The sequence below is a fragment of the Schistocerca nitens genome, chromosome 5 (genome assembly GCF_023898315.1).
Source record: "Schistocerca nitens isolate TAMUIC-IGC-003100 chromosome 5, iqSchNite1.1, whole genome shotgun sequence".
NCBI lineage: Eukaryota > Metazoa > Arthropoda > Insecta > Orthoptera > Acrididae > Schistocerca > Schistocerca nitens.
In genome coordinates, this window is record NC_064618.1 from 494,697,971 (window position 1) to 494,718,505 (window position 20,535).

General features: G+C 39.8%; 1 protein-coding gene across 7 annotated transcripts in view; it reads left to right on the forward strand.

Annotated features, from left to right (window-relative positions):
- LOC126260864 (CCR4-NOT transcription complex subunit 1) overlaps window positions 1-20,535 on the forward strand; it is a 143,320-nt gene that overhangs the window by 87,758 nt on the left and 35,027 nt on the right. For 5 of the 7 annotated variants that reach the window (XM_049958285.1, XM_049958280.1, XM_049958282.1 and 2 more), the window contains exons 31-33: window positions 6,339-6,614; window positions 9,658-9,769; window positions 11,741-11,890. In XM_049958285.1, coding sequence (XP_049814242.1) covers window positions 6,339-6,614; window positions 9,658-9,769; window positions 11,741-11,890 — 538 coding nt within the window. The remainder of the gene's footprint in view (window positions 1-6,338; window positions 6,615-9,657; window positions 9,770-11,740; window positions 11,891-20,535) is intronic. The other 2 variants (XM_049958284.1, XM_049958288.1) reach the window with 1 other exon arrangement.

Sequence of the window (20,535 nt, forward strand, 5' to 3'; positions counted from 1 at the left end):
ATGTACTGTTGCAAGACACAGTATTTGTCTTAAATCAATAGGTTTGGGAGTTAGTACATGGCTCAAACCATTGTTTAGTTTGTCTTCTTAGTGCACCAGATGAAAGTATGTTAGTAAGATATGGGGAAATACAAAGTGTGTGCATTGAATGCACTTAAGTCTTGTAAAAATTTAACGTAGGGAAAAAGTGCTAACTAGACCACAAACATAATTTAATATATTAAAAATAAATATCACCACCACTTGTAAAGGAAATCTCCAGAGAGGGAAATATTTGGAAGCATCTGCCTCTTCAGAATCACTAATTAAGTATGAGAAAAGGAAGAACATGGTGTTAGATGGTTTGCCATTATTAAGTGCTTGAAAAACTTTTCAGATTGTGGTGCTTAATGGGGAGAGGGGGGTGGGGCAGACAAATATTCTGGTGTCAGAAACACTGTGACATCTAACTGCTTAATATACTATGAAATCTCCTGCTGGTAGGAATGTTTCTGTGATCGTGATGTGCTGAGGCTTGGCGGTAGAAACTATCTTAATGCAGCAAATTGCTAATTACAGCATTTGAAAAAGCTCTGTGATCTCAAGCCTGTATTGAATGCAAATGAGGGTATTTCTCATTAGTCATTTGTTATACAATTTAATTAAATTTCCTGCTACACATATACTGTTCTGTGTAGCGCACCTGCTCCACAACAGAAAGCCATCATAGTAAGAACACAATTCAGTCATGCGTAACAAATCGGTTATATTTATATTTATGGGTCATTTATCCTAATTTGTTGTAGGTTTAAAGAAAAATGAGGAAACAAATTCTTTAAAACACTTGATTTATTTTCTCTGAATTACTTCATGGTAGAATGGATGTTTTCTCAAAATGAATCTGGGCAATTATTCATTTGATGCCCAAACAAAAGGCAAATTGTCTCTGCAAAAATCTAACACATCAATTTCCTTAGTGGAATGCATGTGTATGTATTTAGAAGTACTATAAATGATCCTTTGAGGAAGCTTATTTGGTACAGATTATCCTGTTAACAGGTTGTGGACACTTTCCAAAATATGTGCAAGTTGCAAACACAAGTTAAAAACTGGATCCAAGAACCAGATTAGTGAAGACAGTGAAAAGCAACACAAGTGGCAGAATCTCCCAAACAAATCATGAGCTGCCCCGAGCACTAGCACTAAAAATGCAACACTTACGTGTAGATTTTCAGCGAAAACTGCATCAGTCTGTGACTAGGTGCCTCTCTCTTTTAATGTGAGCTCTCGGCCGTGTGTTAGCATGCGGACTCCATGACTGATTTCAGGTTCGTCTCCACTCCCAAAAAACTATGGCTTGTAAGGGAGGATTTACAACTTTTGCCACAGTGTTGACTAAGAATTCTTCTCAACACACTGAAATGCACGGGAAGCCTGCCAAAAGTTCTCCCCTGTTGCTTAAGTATGCCTATTAACTGCGCAAAGGTTGTTACACTGTATACTCTGTGTCGCCACTCATTGATTCAGACATTTATGCTACAGTGCCTATGCAGAAGGCCTTTCTGATTGGGTGACATCATCTGAAATTTTCCCACACTAAGCATGGCACAGTGTCAGTGTTGTGTATTTGCAACCAACGATAGTAAATGCAGAGTCGTCACACAAGAAACGCTCGGGACCTGTGGTCGCCCTCCTACCTTCCCAGATGGTGCCGCTACATGGACAACGGAAACAGGTCAGCATGTGGCCTCAACATTAATGCTAACCAGCAGTCCACCAGGGAAGAGCTTGAACTGTCCCGTATTTATGGTACTGCTACCATGCAGGTTCATCACTGTACCCTCTGAGGCTTGCCTCAGTGAAGGGAAATTCCCACCTCTGGAGACATGAGCCACGCGTTAAACAAAGCAGACAGCAATGGTAATAGTGCGCTTACGATAATGAAACAATAATACGTTGATTTCGTCTTGAATCTACAAGTTATGTCAATTCGTGGTCATGAATTTCTGTGGAAAAAATGTATATTAGACTCCTTATTAGAAGTGTCAAGAAATAAAGTATTTTCGTTTTATCTTAATTTTTGTAAATGGTATGGCCCTTTGAAAAATGTATATTTTGGAAATACCTCTTAAAATGGTAGAGAACAAAAATGACGAATAAATCAAAAGTACTGGAGACCTGGCAGATGTTTTGCGTGTAAGCTCCCTCTTAGTGTGTTGAAATTTAGTGGACACCTGCACACTAATGAGCTTCCTTTAACTTACAAATTTAAGACGAAAATACTAAATATAAATTAATTTTTCCGCTTATAAATTTTTTTTTTCTAGTTTAGTACGTCACAGAACGCTGTCTTTTCTGTCGTATTACTAGATACAGCTGATGTAATTGTAAACAGTATCTTCTCTGCTCCAGCTATCTGTATTACGTAAACATTTATCACTGCGAATGTAAAAAAATTGCATTTTTTGCAAGTTTTTTATGAATTATTTGCTCGAAAACCCCCATCTGAAAACTTTTGAGAATTATACAAAATATTGTTTGGTTAATAGGTTGGTAGTCAGTGCAAATACAGTGGGCAGTATATTTTTGCGCAAAGTGTTACAAAAAGTTTTCAACATTCTGCGTATTTTGCATCACTGAATTTCTAGTGTAAAATATGTCTGTTGGTAACAATGATCCCAGCTCTCTTCTGTTTATAACAAATGAGTGAGAAGTTACACAATTAGTTTTGTGTTTGATTTGAACTTTTTGTTAGATACAATATCAATGAGGAAATACAATAGTGAAAGAGTGAGGTTATGTGGTCTACGAAAAAGGCACAAGAAGGTGGCGGATAAGAAAAGTGAAAAACACTTCAGTTGTTGGAAATCTGTCGTAGGTATTGCAGAAGTATTTTGATCCTCAAGTAACTGTATTAGCATCACATCCATTGTGCAGGAATTGCTACACTTACTACAAGAAAAATTTAGTAACAACCCACCTAAACGACCACCTTCACCCGAATGTGAAACTAAGAAGACATTGCAGATTTTATATTCCTGGGTGTGAAGTTGTTGATGCATTGAGTGTTAGCATTTCTGCTGTAGCCCCTACTATATCCCTCCATAAACATCCACGAAAGGTAAGAAGCACAAGAAGAAAACAGTATCTAAAAATAAAAGTGGAAGAAATTGAAACAAGTTTTACACAAGCAACATCTTCAAAACTTTGTGAAGTGTATAATGCGCATGCATTTGGTGCAGAAACTGAAGATAATGATATGTGGATGAAATGTAATGTGTGGTTTCAAAACCTAAATACTACTATCTTGGCAACCACTTACACTTGAGAGGGTACAGTTGCTGACACTGATACCAGGTAGCTACTCTAAGCAGCGGATACAGAAATACACACCCACTTCCACACATTTGATTTCTGAAGCTTGTAAAATAAAGAATGAGAATGGTATTTGGGCATACCCAGATTCTTACTGTGGGCATCTGTTGCAAGATGATTTGCCTATTGTTGCTGTGGATTATTACCTAAGTGATGACAGATTGCAGTGGCCAAAGTCTTAACCAGGCTGATATTTATATCTGTTATTGAAAGTGGCAAAAAAGTTAAAGATAAATGACAAGATCAATAAGAGAAGTATATCTCCTAATGAAAAAGGAGAACCCAAATTTAAAAATTGACCTAACGAACTTCTACTCCTTATGATCAAAATGTGTTAAATGCCAGCCAGTGAAAGAATTATGCACATGTATTTACTGCACTGATTTGAATCTTGTCTGTTTCGCTATATCCAGTGACACAGGAAAGAAGTGCACAGAGATGGACCTGATGTTTTTGTGCATATGTCAAGAGCTGCAAGATAAATTTTGATTACAGGAATGTGCAATGTGTCCTGGTGCTGAAGTGATAACTGTTGAAGCATTGCACCTTCAGGATACTGACAGTGAAGTAACCTATGCATTGTGGGAGGGAGGAGAGTTGGTAAAGAAGACAGTAGAGCAAGAGAAGTTTGTTATAGAAGTTAGGCATTGAGTCATGAAAGGAATAGCTCATCATCATATCTGGAGGATTCAGAGACAGGCCATAGCAGAAGTAAAATCAGCCACACCCCAGAATACTGACACATTAGTTCTTCATTTTGACTTTGCAGAGAACTGGTTTGTTGCTTTGCAGAATGAAATTCAAAGTTACCACTTTCATGCATCACAGGTATCAATCCACACATGTGTTTCTCACTTTCTTGAAACATCACATCATTTTGCTATTGTCAGTGATGATCTCATTCATTACAGTGCACATGCATGCTATGCTGTCAGCAGATAATTGATGACAGCATCTAGAGCCCATGCATTTCCTAAACATATGTATGGGACTGATGGTGCAGCATCTCATTTTAAAAACTACTTTCAGCTTGGTCAACACTGTAGTATGGGAATTAAAACAAAAAAAAATGGATATTTTCAGTAACAGATCATGGAGAAAGTGTGTGTGGTGGGGTAGGAGGTCTCTGTAAACATCTTGTTTAAAGATTTAATCTCCTTGATTCTATAAGAGATGATACTGAATTTGTACAGTCCATATCAACAGTAGTAACACATGAAATTCTTTAATTATAAATGAAAGTACAATAATGTAATTCCATTTAAAAAAGAGAAGAGTGGTCTACTATGAAGCCCGTGGTATGAATTCAATCAAGTCAGTACTGGGTTGCATCCTGGAGTAACGCAACATTGCAAGAACAGTTCTCCATAAAATGCAGCCTGTTACTGTGTGTGAAATGCATAGACCATAGTATACATTAGAAGACTTTGTAGTGAGCCACTTCATTCCTTGTGTGTATGACAATTAATAGTGGGTAGGACAGATAATTAGTCTCTCTCATGAGCTGCAAGATATAACTATCTCCTGTATAACACCTCATGGTCCTGCTAATGCTTTCGAATGGTAATCATCAGAAGATCAGTGTGCAGTTTCCATTTCCCAAGTATTGCTGTTGTTGGGTCATCCTAGACCGTGTGCAAATTCAGGAAGCAGATGGAGGAAAAACAAGTGAACTCTTTTTCAACAGTGCAGTGTTGGTTGTAACATTGTAGGCAATTTTAACTCATGGAAAGTCATGAAAAAGTAAAATCATCACAGTAGAAAATAATAATTTGTGAATAATATTACAAAAAGAAAAATGGGTATAAATATTCTATATCTCATTTTTGTTATAAAATGCTTTCAAACAAGATTAGTAATTGTTTTCCCACTCAACTATAATGTTATGAAGTAATTATTTTGATTCATAGCTACCAGTTTTGTATGACATTTACTTTAAATCAGCAGTCAGTTTAAATATTTAAGGGGTTCCAAGGTTTTGTGACCTTGAGAGTAGAACTAAGTCTACCTAAAAATTTCTCACATTTTGTACAGACAAGTATTGCCCACTCTGATTGTACATTCCCTGAGTACAATGCCCATCTAACATACTATGATATTTTTAGATCATTTGGGATGGGGGTTTCTAAACAACCAAAACATTTCAGATTCTTTCATCTTTATGTACAATTATTTTTACAGTTGAAGAATTTCATCCATTAATGCCGTAGCTGATAGCAGTCCTTCCACTTTTTTTCTCTCAAGACAGTTAACATCCTGTGACTATTCATACTTTAAAAACATAATTTTGAAATTTGCAAAAAGTTACAAATTTTCATAGTTTATTTTTCCAAAAAAAGTGAATAATAGGTCAGAAGAGTGTGTGTCTTAATCATGTCTCATAGTATTGGGAACAAAGTGTTTATTGAAAATAAATTCAGGTCTTTCACTTTTGGTTTCTTTATTACAATTTTTCCTTTTGTTGTGACATTTTCACAAATACTCTCATTTAGAGAAGTCTGTAACGTTTTAACAAATCCTCAGAAAATAAAGATATTGTAACTCTGGAGAGGCATCATGTGGGACATAAACTTTTTTTTTTTTTTTTTTTTTTTTCAAACTTTGAAATAATGACTAGATGGAGATTATTATGATGATAAGATATAGCACTTATTATGCAATATATGGCCGTTGCTTCTGAAATCGCCATCGTATTGTAGTGGTGGCTAGTTCATATGCCAGTCCCAATTTTTTCAGCAACGTGAAACTGTTCGTAATAAAAGATCCTAGGTGTGGCCAAGACTAGTTTTAATTAAATGATGGAAATGTAATTAATTCAATTATTGTCTTGCATAACTGTTAAAAATTTTGTTATACAGTGTTGGCATCACTTAGCTTTGATATAGAATTACTTTCAGCTTTAGACATTTGTGTTAGTACTAATAAATGTAGAAAACAGTTTAGTAACATTTGACTATCTGACGTAATATTATTATTTTTTACAGATTCCTAACAGAGTGTCGAGAAGAGTACAGGTACAACTTGGAAGCTGTAGATTGTCTTATTCGGTCGCATCTTGTGAACCTGCAACAGTATGATTTACATTTGGCACATTCAATGGAAGGAGGACTGAATTACATGGCAGTAGCATTTGCGATGCAGCTAGTTCAACTGTATTTAATAGATGAAAGACTGAATGGTATAGTGTCTGAAGGCGATTTTTGCAATACTGTTGAAATGCTTGCGAGGATTGCAACACATTCTAGACAGCCACCTGAAGGGTAAGAAGTGTGCTATTAGTTTGTTTTAACATAGAGCAGTGTAATTGCAAACACATTCTTGATCAGAAGTAACTAGTGTCATTTTGTCTGTATAAGTCTGTTATGTATCTCTTCGTACTGACAAGCTTAAGGTTTACAATTTAATTTCACGTTGTGTGTTACACTGAGTTGTTGCAAATGTGGCTCTGTTTGTGACACACGAGACTGCCCTTTGTCATTATTTTAGCTGCAACTGACTTGAAGTCCTTGTCACAAGATCATGATTTATCCACACACAAACAATTGGATGATGTATTTTTCCTGTGTAGTACACCATTTCATAGCAATGATAGAGGTCAAGTGTTGTGGCCTGGACCCCATGAGACATTGAAAATTTTGTTGAGCTATCTTACTCCATGACTACTCAAATGCTGCCCATACCACAAAAGAGAAATTGCTCAGAGCTTGGTCCAGTGCTTGCACATCTTGTTTGAATGTCTCGGATGTGATCAGTGGGATTGAATTTAAGATACCTGAGAGGCCAAATGAGCACTCTGATGCCTATGAAATATTCCTCATACTGTTCCAATGTTATTTGTTAGTTAATAGCTGCAGTGTATTACAGAAGTTGCTACTCACATGCAGGGTGCTATAGGTGAACAAATGGAAGCACATAGTTCAAGAGAAGGTTCAGTTATTTTATACTAGTGAAAGATGATAGCATACAAATCAGAGATGCCATTTCATACTCTGTACTCTAACCCTCATGCAAGACCACTGACACACCTAATGGAATGGTCCCATGGTTAAAAGTGGGATTCATTGTCTCTGAAAGAGAACTTGAGCTAGAAGATTTGGCAAACCTTATCATGTGAGACCTCCACGAATGGGTCTGATTGTCAGCTTAAATGTAGGGTGGACACAGATGTCACCGTGTGTGTGTGCCCCCCCCCCAATCCCCTCCCCCCCAATCCCCTCCCCCCCCCAATCCCCTCCCCCCCAATCCCCTCCCCCCCCCCCCACACACACACACACAATTGTTTAAGAATGATGGACAGAATCAGTGTGCAAATACAGCATAAAGATCATTTACAAACTGACCAAGAAACTCAACTCAAAGAATATCTCAGATTGACAGAGGACAAAAGGAACTCCTTTGCAATTTTGGAAATGTACTGCAGACCCTGTACATGTGGGAGAAGTCTACATGGGAATGACTTAACAGTCCATCAACACCAGGATCACTGAACATAAACTGTATAGCAGGCTTGAGACAGGTGGGGAAAATGACTATTGTGGAGCACACATTGTGCGAGATTGACCATATAATAAAATTTTCAGACATGGAAGGTATTGCTGTGAAGAACTACCACACCTACTTCTTCAGGAAACCTTAGAGTTCCACAAACGTGACAGTAGCTTCAACAAGAGAGAGGAAAGCCTCAGGCTAAAGGATGCTGGACTCTTGTGTTGCAGTGAATGAGTGTTGCAGGTAGCGAGAGGAGAAACAAGAAATGGCCAGGAAAAGACTTTGGATGTTGGTACGACAGTTAAACATAATCTTAGGCCACAAGCTCAACGGAAGTCTACCACCAGCAGTAAAGGGTGAAGTTTTGATTTAAACATAATCTTAGGCCACAAGCTCGACGGAAGTCTACCACCAGCAGTAAAGGGTGAAGTTTTGATACTTGGGCTGGCAAAACATTGGCCGAAGAACCCAAAACAGAAGCCAGCAAGTAATATGTCAACAAGTGGTTCTGAAAGCCACAACACTTTAAAGACAGTCACTCTGCTTACGAGTAGTACTTTGACAACTTCTTGCTGCACTATCCCTTCATTTTGGAAAAAAAACTAATCTGATTTTAAGGTTTTCCTCTTCCTCATACCCACAGGTGCACTATTTCAGAAAACAGATAGTGAAAGGGGTAAAGCCAACAACTTGCTGTATAGTTCAGACGTTGAGCTGTCGATAAATGCGTAAATGAGACAGAGGGCATAAATAGTGGGCGCGCGCGCGCACACACACACACACACACACACACACACACACACACACACACACACACACTGCCCCAGCTGATTAAATTGTGCCTGCACATGGAATTAGGCAAGTTACTATGTTACTACTTTACTCCTTCCATTATTTATAGCCTACCAAAGACATTGTTACCCAGTGTGAGAAAGCTTCTCATATGGAGTGGAATCCATAGAGACTGTACAATGAATTTTTAAACACTATAGACAACTTTTGCAGCTTCTTATATACCAATATTTATATTTGTGAATTGTTGTGATATGAAGCGCTCAACATGTAAAGTTGGTAAAATAGTTCAGCATAGGTATGAAAAGCCAATTTAGTGCCCCAGAGTACAGTATTAATGACTATGATTACAGTTTAAAACATGAGGTATTTGAGAAAAATTAGGGCATGCTATTAAAGAATGTTAGCCTTGCAGTGAAGTACACAGCAGAAGAAAACTCAGTCGAAATTAGTGTTGCAAGTAGCAGTGGGCTGTAAAAATAGGTTGTCTAGTCATTGAGTACTTGTTGTTTATGCAGTGGTTCCATGGTATGTGTCACAAATACCCTATAGCATAATGCCCAAAGACAATGGGAAGAGAAGTTTTGTGAATGGAAGCCCTGTGGAAAGGCTCTTACTTTGTTCTAATGATTCAAAGTTGAGCATGGGAAGCTACAACCAACAAACTAACATCTGGAGTGTTCACACAAAGCTAGAAAAATTACTTTTCGTTGCATAGCATTAGGTCATTCATTCTGATAAACCTTCAACTCCTTGACATTGTGCTTTCTATTACACTTAATGTTTACATTTTCTTTCATTCAGCAAGGCATGAGATAGAACTTAAAGATCGTACCCCCCTTTTTCATCTTAGAAAAGGTTTTGTGCATAATTAATTCTGTGTGTGTGTGTGTGTGTGTGTGTGTGTGTGTGTGAAAAATGACATTAACAGGTATATTTGATGAAAGAAATATTTTCAGTAGTTGTCAAGTGCTTATTTATATTGACAGTTTATTTTGACTAAATTCAAACGATTATTTCCAGACTTACTACCCTAATTGATTTGCTACGGGCAAATCATGACCCAGCCATGCTGGTAGACAGAGCTCAAGGAGGACCTACTGCATACATACATTCAGGAATTCTTCAAGTGAGAGTAAGTTGCTTAAATAGACATTTTACTTAATGATAATCAAATAGAATGGTTCAGTTATTTGGGGATACTATTACTCTTCTCATATTTTTCATTTGAAATTACACCTGAATGTCTTTGTTTATCTGTAGTTTAGGCATTGTCTCTGTATCATCTAAATAAGTGTATAATGCAGCAACTGCTTAACCATGTTTTCCGACATTTCTTTGTAATGTGCCTCATTGGATGCATCTACTATGGATAAGAACAGTTTCCAATTTTTGGCAAAATATGTTACTGCTGTTGTGCATTACACTCACTTTTGTGATATAAACAAGTTTTGTGTAATATAAATAAGTTTTTTAACTCTTTATTGTGAGAATAAATAGCAGTAAGTGTAATTGTGTTGCAACACTTCATCACTTTGAAATGAATATGAGATAAAACTAATGCATTATAGAGGACGAGAACAGAAGTTTGCTAAACAGAATATTTCCAATTATTTCTTTTACACTTAGCTGTGTAGCTGGATGTTCCTAGATTATATTAGGAAGTATTTCATCCTCCCAAAGACCAGAATTCTTTGCTGTATTGAACATTTGTATTATGGCAGTAGCACGTAAATGCTGGGCAATTACCAGAAATTTAGTATTTTGATCAGTGCAGTTAGAAAGAGATGATTTGTTCCTACTTACATTTTGTTTCATGGTAGATCTCTCAAAAATAACAGTGGTCACATGCAAGTTCCATGTTCTCACATGGCTCTTCCAGCTCAGTTTTGAAGAGTACCTGCAGACTGTAATTATTTTTACTTTGATGTGTCACAATCTGGAAGTCCATGTAGTTGATTATAAAATCTTGATTCATTATTATACTATTCATGAAATAACAAGGACTATCAGTAAAGTGACCTCCATTTAGGCCATAACTAAGATACTAGAATAGTCAAAGCAAATCTATTAGAAATGTCTTAAACTACACTTTATATTACTTCTCTACATAATCACCACTCAGATTTAAGGATTTATCATCTCTCTTAATGAGAGTTAACAAATTCCCCCTGCGTACAGTTCTGCCACCTAGTATTGCAGCCCACCTGTGACAGCTTCTTAAGTTTTTTGATTTAGTGCATGGGAGCAAAGCTACTTTTACACAGGCATGAAGAGGTGGAAATCACATGAATAAACGTCTGAACTGTAGGGTGGATGTTCAAAAATGTCCTAGTTGAACTGACAAAACAATTTTTGTATTTGTTGGGTAAGTGTGGTTGAGCATTGTTAGGTATGGCTGTGGCAGTCAAAACAGCATCACTTGTTTTGAATGGCTCCATAGTTTTCTTAATATATCGAAGCGGACTTCAAAATTTATTATCCTTCAATGTTCCATAAACTCCACAAATAAGATAGATTTAACATCCCAAAGGATGACTACCATTTCATCTCTTGTGCGGTTCTCAGATTGAGTTTGGAGAGCTAGTGAGCTCAGAATTCAGAGTATCCTAACTGTTTGGTTATTATCTCATACAAAACTCAGAATCTACCTGACAGTTGAGCTATTGTGAAATGCCAGTTTTCACGATCTTCTTGTCATTTTTTTCCAATGGTTCATTGCTGACAACAAACATACCCATAAGGGACAAATTTCAAAGTGATTGTCAACAGCTTTGCATTTTTTTCCCCCACTTAGAAATGTATTAGACAATGGATTTCACCTTCACTGGGATTTCCAGATGCAGTATTGATCTTGAATATCTACTGTAAGTGAACTAGAAACAATGTGGCTCTCTTTGTATTTCAGCTTTAAGCAGACAGACATATTATGTGTGTCAATGTTGCTACTGTTTCACTTGCCACATTGCATCTTATGATGCACGGAAGTAGAGGTTATTTTATAGATAGCCCTCGTGTGTATAGAGACAGAGATAATAGTAATAACTATAATAATAAGAATCTATGATACTGTGAAATTTCAAAGAAAGCATTACATTTCCAATAGTCTCAACCACTTTTACAGGCGCGGGAATTTGATGACCCTCCGGGGCTCTTGGAGAAAACGGAGTATTTGCTGAGAGACTGGGTCCAAATTTATCACTCTCCAAATGCTGCCAGAGACCCAACACGAGCTTTCAGCATGTTTGTGCAGCAGGTAAGGGAACAAATGAATAAACAGTTTTCACTATAGATTTTGTATTAATAGTTGCAGCACACGGTAAAAGAAGAAAGTCATTTTCAGACCAAAATACCAGCATTTAGTAAACAGTGGGAAGTCTAAGATGAAATGATGATACTATTATGATAAGGATAAATTGCTACTCACCTTATAGCAGAGATGTTCAACAGTGACATCCATCTGTTCAGATTCTGCAAGTCTTTAATCCTCACCAACCTAGTCCTGCAAAACCATGGTAATCAGGCCCATACCTTGCAGTACCACCTCCTCCATCCGTATAAATCTCTTTCTGTGCAGTCCCAAATTCCTTGATCCCATCTCTCATATTGATACTCATGCTCTCCAGGAGCTAGAGCAGTATGCACAATGCCACCTCACTAAACTCTCCAACCTGTTCACTTCCTACTCCTGTTTCGGACCACCTCTATCCACTACCTCTACAACAGCCTCCAAACGTCCCCCACATTACCTCATAGCTGACAAACCCTGCCTTGCAGACCTACTAGATTTACCCCACCCTCAAAATCTTCCTCCCGTCACCTTACAGAAAGAACCCAAACAGATTCAAAATACACTCATGAACCTTTCCTCCAAAAGCCTGAGCTCTATAAAATATCACTCCCTTCCTTTCCAGAGGCCTTACATTTTGCCCCACTCCCCAAATTTTCACGCTGAACTTGTTAAAGACCTTCTGTCCTTCACCCAGTCCCTGCAGTGGAAACACTTTTTTGGCCACCAATCCTACCAGTGAGACCCGACCTAAAACCAATGGTGAACCCTGCCTGACTCAGTTCACTAGTACTTTCAGCTGTGATCCACACCCACTGCTCCCTAGTCACCCCCTGTTAATTTTCTAGAATTTCTTAACCTCGAACCTTGCCTTACCATCACTCCCCAAATCCCTCAGCATGCAAACAAACATAACATCTGCAGAAAGAACTACAATACACCACTTAAAAGTTTGATCCTGACCTACCTGCTGACAAAGGCTATACCTCTGTTGTTTTGAACCACAAGCACTGCCTGTCAGAAGGACTCGCCAGCTGTCAAATTCGACCACCTAAAAACCTCGCCACACTGACCCCATTCCAGAAATCCAGGATGATCTCCAGCCTCTCATCAAATCCTTAGACCCATCCCAGAACCTCTCCCCAGAGTCTACCTCTCGCCTCACCCCTGCCACTCCCTACACTCCTACTTTCAACATGCTTCCTAAAGTCCACATACCGAATCACCCATGACACCCCATTGTGGCTAGTTACTGTGCCCTCACTGAGAGAATCCATGCTCTCGTAGACAGACATCTTCAGTCTATTAACTGCAACCTACCCTCCTACATAAAGGGTACCAACCATTTCCTCCATTGAATCTCCTCAATTTCTGTTCCTTTACCACACGGTGCCCTGCTTGTTGCAGACAATTCCAACTGAAGATTACTAATGCAGATGGCCCATCTGTTATTGAACACAACCTTTCGCAACACCTGATGGATTCCAAACCTACAACCTACTTCCTGGTCTGCATGACAAAGTACATCCTCACCCACAATTACATCACCTACAGGTATTTCAGTGGACACTCGCATGACACCATCCTATGCTAGCCTATTCATAGGCCATATAGTGGAATCCCAAAGTTCTCATCTGGTCTTGTCACATCTGTAATGCTGAACGGTCCCTCTCAAAGTATAACAAGGGTCTCGCTGAGGCCTTCACAGACCATAACAACCCTCCCTATCTTGCACAGAAACAGATCTCCCATGCCTTATTTCTCCAGATACCCGCCACCTCTCAAAATCCCACCATCCAGCCACAGAGGAGCATACCCCATGTGACTGTACCACCAAGGACTGGAGCAACTTAATCATTCTCAACCAAGGTTTCAACTACCTCTTCGCATGCCCTGAAATGCGGAGTGTACGCCCCTTATCCACATCACCCCTCTCAAAGTGGTATTCCATCGCCAACTGAACTTGCACAGTATCTTCGTCCCTCCCTACACAACCCCTGCCCCCAACCCCTTGCCTTCTGTCTCATATCCCTGTAATAGACCTAGATGAAAGACATGTCCTATACATTCTCCCACCACCGCATACTCCAATCCAGGCACAAGTATCACATGCCCCATCAAAGGCAGTGCTACATGTGAAATCAGCCATGTGATCTACAAGCTATGCTGCAGGCACTGTGCTCCATTCTATGTGGGCATGACAACCAACAAGTTCTCTGGCTGCATTAATGGCAACCAAGAAACTGTGGCCAAGAAATAGCTGGCCACCCAGAAGCTGAACACGCTGCCCATCACATTTTTAATGTTAATGACTGCTTCACAGCTTGTACCATCTGGATCCTTTCTACCAGCACCAGCTTTTCTGAACTGCACGGGTGGGAACTCTCCCTGCAATTATCCTATGTTCCAGTAACCTTCCTTGCCTCAACCTTCAGTAGTCATCGCCCTTCATCCACCAATTCCTTCCCTCTTCCCACTCCACAGCCTTCTGTTAAAAAAAAAACACACACACAATCTTTTTACTTCTCTCCTTTCCCCCACAACCACCCCACCCTACGTCTAACCTCTTGACCACACCTGGCTGCCCTACCCTTTCTCCACCTAGTTCCTGTATGCTCCCACAAACAGCACTTTACAGTTTCCAACCAGTACTGTGCTCCCCCTCCCCACCCCAGCCTCCTTTGTACCCTCGCCACCCATCATGTGCAGCTGCTCGCAGTCTGGCCTCGCGTTTTTGACTATGTGTGTGTGGGGGGGCGGGGGAGTAGTCTATTTCAGCAGAGGGCCTTCGGGCCGAAACCTTTCGTGTTTAGTAGTACTTTTGTTGTGCCTGTCTGTGACTCAACATCTGCATTATACGTTGAGTAGTGGTCTATCCTTTTCTTAATATTGTTGCTGTTTAATAAAGAATATTTGTACACTTTGTTCCTATTTGTGCAAGATTCTTATGTTATACACACCCAGATTTACAATATTTTAATGGATGTATTACATTTCATAACTTCAGTGGAACTTTTAAAGCATATGTAGTCTAAAATTTTCATCCTTTCGGTGTATTTCTAGCATAGTAATTCATCTGTAGACCACCACAAAGGTCAACGTGTGTGGACCTGAACAGTTAAAGGAAATGTATGAAAGTAGTAGGTTTTGTATGCTGTCGTGCGATAAAAGCTTAAGACCATGGAAATCAAGGTGTTTAATATTTATTTGATATACAGTTGAAACCAGATATGACGACATCTAAGGGACCAGCAGTTTATGGTCGTTGTATCAGATAGTTCCACAAAGCTGGTGTTTGCTTTGTGTTTTTGCTAAAAAAAAAATTATCTTTAAATTTTAAGCTGCCAGAGAGTTCAAATGGTAAAAAGTAGCAGAAATGCAGTATACCTACAGTATTTATAACATTGTGTTTGTGGAGAAGGTCATAAGACATAATTTTTCTTATGTTTATACAATAGGTGTAGCAGAAACATGCCACAAAATATGAAACAAATCTTTACTAAGTGGAACATATTATAAAAAGGATAGTGTCTACTCACCATATAAGGAAGATGCTGAGTGGTGTATAGGCACAACAAAAAGACGGTCGTAAAGTGAACTTTCGGCTAGTAATGCCTTTGTCAAAAATAGAACACACACACACACACACACACACACACACACACACACACAAACTCAACTCAAACACACAGGACCACAATCTCTGGCAGCTGAGGCCATACTATGTGCAGCAGTGCATGATGGGAGAGCGAACTGGGTGAGGGGTAAGGAGAAGGTGGGGGTGGTCAAGTGCAGGGACAAAATGAAGAGAGGGTAGGGCAGCTAGGTGCATTCGGGAAGTTCAACACAGGGTGGTGGAGAGAGGGGGGGCAATGGCAAAGGAGAGAAGTAAAAAGACTGGATGTGTTGGTAGACTAGAGGGCTATGTAGTTCTGGAATGGGAACTGGGAAAGGGCTAGATGAGTAAAGACAATGACTAACGAATGTTGAGGCCAGGGAGAGTATGGGAACGTAGAATATATTGTTGCAGGCAGAGCTCCCCCCCCCCCCCCCCTCCCTTCCCCCATGCAATTCGGAATAGCTGGTGTCGGTGGGAAGGATCAGACAGCAGAGGCTGTGAAGCAGTGATTGAAATCAAGAACGTCATGTTGAGTGGCGTGCTCAGCAACAGAATGGTCCAGATGTTTATTGGCCACATTGTTTCAGTGGTCAGTCATTTGGTCGGACAATTCGTTGGTTGTCATGCCCATGTAGTATGCTGCAGCTTAGTTTGTAGCTCACATGACTGGTTTCACAGGTAGTCCTGCCTTTGATGAATAGGTGGTGATTGTGATCAGACTGGAGTAGGTGGTGGTGGGGGGAGGTTGTATGGGACAAATCTTGCATCTAGGTCTACTAAAGAAATATGAGCCATGAGGCAAGGGGTTGGGAGCAAGGTTTGTGTGGGGATGGACAAAATTATTATGTAGGTTCGGTGGGCAAAAGAATAAAACTGTGGGAAGGATAGTGAGTCGGAAATTCCTCATTTCAGGGCACGACGAGAGGTAGTTGAAATCCTGGCGGAGAATGTAATTCAGTTTGTCCAGTCCCGGGTGGTACTGAGTCACAAGCAGAGTGCTCCTCTGTGGCCAGACAGTGGGACTTTGGGAGATGGTGCGTGAATAGAAAGATAAGGCACGGAAGATATGTTTTTGTACAAGGTTGAGAGGGTAATTATAGTCTGTGTAGGCCTCGGAGAGACCCTCATCACTACAGATGGGATGGCCAGGGGTAGTTAGGCTGTATGGAAGGGACTTCTTGGTATGGAATGTGTGGCAGCTGATGAAATGGAGGTATTGCAGGTGGTTGGTAGGTTTGATATGAACAGAGGTACCAATGTAGCAATCTTTAAGATGGAGGTCAACATCTAGAAAGATGGCTTGTTGGCTTGAGTAGGACCAGGTGGAGAGAATGTGGGAAAAGGTGTTGAGGTTCTGGAGGAATGTGGATAGGGTGTCCTTACCCTCGATCCAGATCACAAATATGGCATCAATGAACCTGAACCAGGTGAGGGGTGGATGTTTAGGAATGGTTCTCCCAGGTGGCCTATGACTAGGTTGGTATAGGATGGTGTCATGTGGGTGCCCATAGCTGTATTCCAGATTTGTTTGTAGGTAATGTCTTAAAAGGAGAAGTAATTATGGGTTAGGATATAGTTGGTCATGGTGACAAGGAAGGAGCTTGTTGGTTTGGAATCCGTTGGGCTTTGGCAAAGGTAGTGTACAATAGCGGTAAGTCATTTGGTGTTATGGATGTTATTGCAAAGGGAGATGGCATCAATAGTGACAAACAGGGCAACATTTGGTAAAGGAACAGGAACTGTGGAGAGTTGGTGGACTAAATGGTTGTTATCTTTTATATAGGAGGGTGTACTGCAGGTAATAGGCTGAAGGTGTTGGTCTACAAGAGCAGTGTGTCTCTCATTGGGGGTACAGAAAGTGGCCACAAAGGGTCGTCCTGGGTGGCTTGGTTTATAGACTTCAGGAAACACGTGGAAGGTAGGAGTGGGGGGAGTGGTAAGGGTGATGAGAGAGTTGGATTCTGGGGAGAGGTTCTTTGTTAGGCCTAAGGATTTGAAGAGAGAGACGGAGATCCTGCTGATTTCTGGAATGAGGTCATTGTGGCGGGATTTGTACGTGGAAAAAATGAAAACTTGCAGAGTCCTTCTTCCAGGTAGTCTTTGCGGTTTGGGAAAAAAAAATAGTAGTGGAGCCTTTGTCGCCAGGTAGGATTGTAAGATCAGGATCAATTTTTAGGTGGTGGATTGCGGATCTTTATGCAACTGTAAGGTTAGTTTGCATGTTGAGGGATTTGGGGAATGATGGTGAGGCAAGGTCCAAGGTTAAGAAATTCTGGAATGTTAAGAGGGGGTGATTTGGGGGTAGTAGGGATGGATCATGTTTGTATGGAGGAGTGAACTTAGTCAGCAGGAGTCAACATTGATCTTTGGTTGAGTCTGATTGGTAGGATTGGTGGCAAAAAAGCGTTTCCACTGTAGGGACCGGGAGAAGGAGAGGTGGTCTGTAATCAACTCCTTCAAATTTGGGAGTGGCGCAAAAGGTGAGGTCTTTGGAAAGGACTGATACTTCTGTGGGGTAAGGTTTTTGGAGGATAGGTTCATGACTGTTTTCTGGATCTGTTTAGGATCTGGATTGTGTGTGGTGGTGGGAGGTAACTTTGGATGGTGGGGTAAAGTAGTAGGTCTGAGAGACAGCATTTGTCAGCTATGGGGCGATGTCGGAGAGGTGGCTGTGGAGGTGATAAAGTGGTGGTCAAAGGTGGGAGTCGGAAGTGAGCAGGAATGAGTTTTTTTAGGTGGTGGTGTGCATGTTCCTAGAGAACAAGAATTTCAGGGTGTGTTGTGGGATCCAGGAATTTGGGATTGTATAGCAGGAGAATTTGATGGATGGAGAGAAGGTATTGCAAGGTGGTTTGAGCTGGATTGATATGGTTTTGAAGTATCATGTTGGTGAGGAATAAGGATTGGTGGTGTCTTAACAGATGGAGGTTGGAGGTCATTGTGGAGGGATGGGTGGCACCCAGAGATGAGCAGTTCGATCGTAAGTCTATTTGGGGGGGGGGGGGGGGAGATTTCATGAGCCAAGGTACAAATCAGTGACAGTATGTGAGACTGGGTTCTGGATAGGGATAAGGAAACTTTTCTGTATTGGCACAGATGGAAAGAGCAAGGATTCATGGTGGTGGAAAAAACAGGCAAAAGTATGTAAATAACATAGAATTATGTCTGAAAAAATTTGCAGAAGTACAGCCATACATGTGAGAAAAATCACAAAAATGACGAAACGGATGAAATAAGGAGAAAAAAAAGAACAAATGAGAGGGAGAAGGCTGATAGTGAAAGGCGAAAACCAACTGAAGTTGGCATGAAGTCGCAATGAGATCAAAGAAAAAATTCATAAAAAAAAAATTAATGTGGGTTGCAGGTTTTTGGGCGAATAAGTGTGAAGAAGGGGGATAGCAGATGTGACTAGTTTAGGTGAAATTAGTAGTTGTAAACTGGAATAGAGAGGAGGAGGAGGAGGAGGAGGAATGAAGGGGGTGGGGACAAGTTGATAGGATGAAATAAAAGTTAATGTTACACAGGAAAGGTATGGGAAATAACGCAAGAAAATACGCGAGAGTGATGCACGGAGAGTGATTAATTAGAAGATATAGGACTAATGATGTTTTCAGGAGTATGGTGGGACATGAGATGCTGCACCGACAATCATTGTGGTTCTGTAACTGTCTGTTGTGCGCAACCTAGATGGTTGATATACTGTAGCTCGTAAGTGGAGTAAGGTGATGGGAAGCACAGAAAAGAAGAGAAAAGATGATGGACACTGAGTATAGTAATGCCTTAGAAAATAGTAACAAAGAAAAACAGCACTGGGATAAGGATGGAAGATAAGCCATCAGGCAAAATCAAACAATGGAAAACCCAGACTGGAATGTAACAGTATTATGAAAGGATAGCTGCTACTCACCATATAGCAGAGATGCTAGTCGCAGATAAGCACAACAAAAAGACTGTCGGAAAGTGAGCTTTCGGCCAGTAATGCACTTTAATAAATGAAGAAAGTAGCAACAATGTAAATTGTTTAGCAATGTTGGACACGGTCTTGGATAATGAATGAAATAAAATATTGGTCATGTTAGAAACTTACTGTAAGTGCTGTGTAGTATAACAGTAGTGAATAACACAGTTTCATCCCATTACTTAGTACACCAAGGCCTATAATTTCTCATATATTTCTCTTTAAAATGTTGTGCAGATGTGATTACTGTACTTAACACATTGAAAATATCCAACACACAACCACAAAACATCAGTAACAAATGCACTATTATTCCACTTTGATAAATAACACATATTGGAATTTAAATTATGGAAAATCCAGGATGGAATGTACCAACATTATGAAAAGGGAAGTTGCTACTTATCATATAGCAGAGATGCTGAGTCACAGATAGGCACAAAAGTCTTTGTGACAGTCTTTTTGTTGTGCCTATCTGCAACTCAGCATGTCTGCTGTATGGTAACAACTTCCCTTTTCATTATATTGTTACATATTGGAATTTAATTTTCCAGTTTTTTTATAATCACAGCAAAGACAGGGTTGTTCAGTATTTATTCAGTTGCTTTAACTTTAAATTGCAGTACGTAAATGCATACTGCAGTATACTGTCTTACTTAAGTTCATATGTTATCGATGTTTGCTTTTTTTTGTTTAAGATGTATGTTGCACTTTTCATCTGACAATGCATTTGTTTTAACACTTTGTTATTGTCATTTGTATTAAACTCTTTATTTGAAAATGAGAAATTTTTGTGAAGTTTTCATTGGACTGAAAGCATCATTGAGTGATAGCATCAAAAAATGATTTTGTTAATGTTCATGTTCTTCAGTCATATGTGGGCTTTGGAATTGATTCTAACGGGAAAGCTAAAACAGCTTAGGTCCAACCCGCCACTGTCTGCACCGTAACTAAGTTTATTGTGCAGTATTGCTCTCTGTATATCTAGTAAAGCCAACCAGTGCCCTTAAACAGTGCAAGGAGTCCCTCTATCAG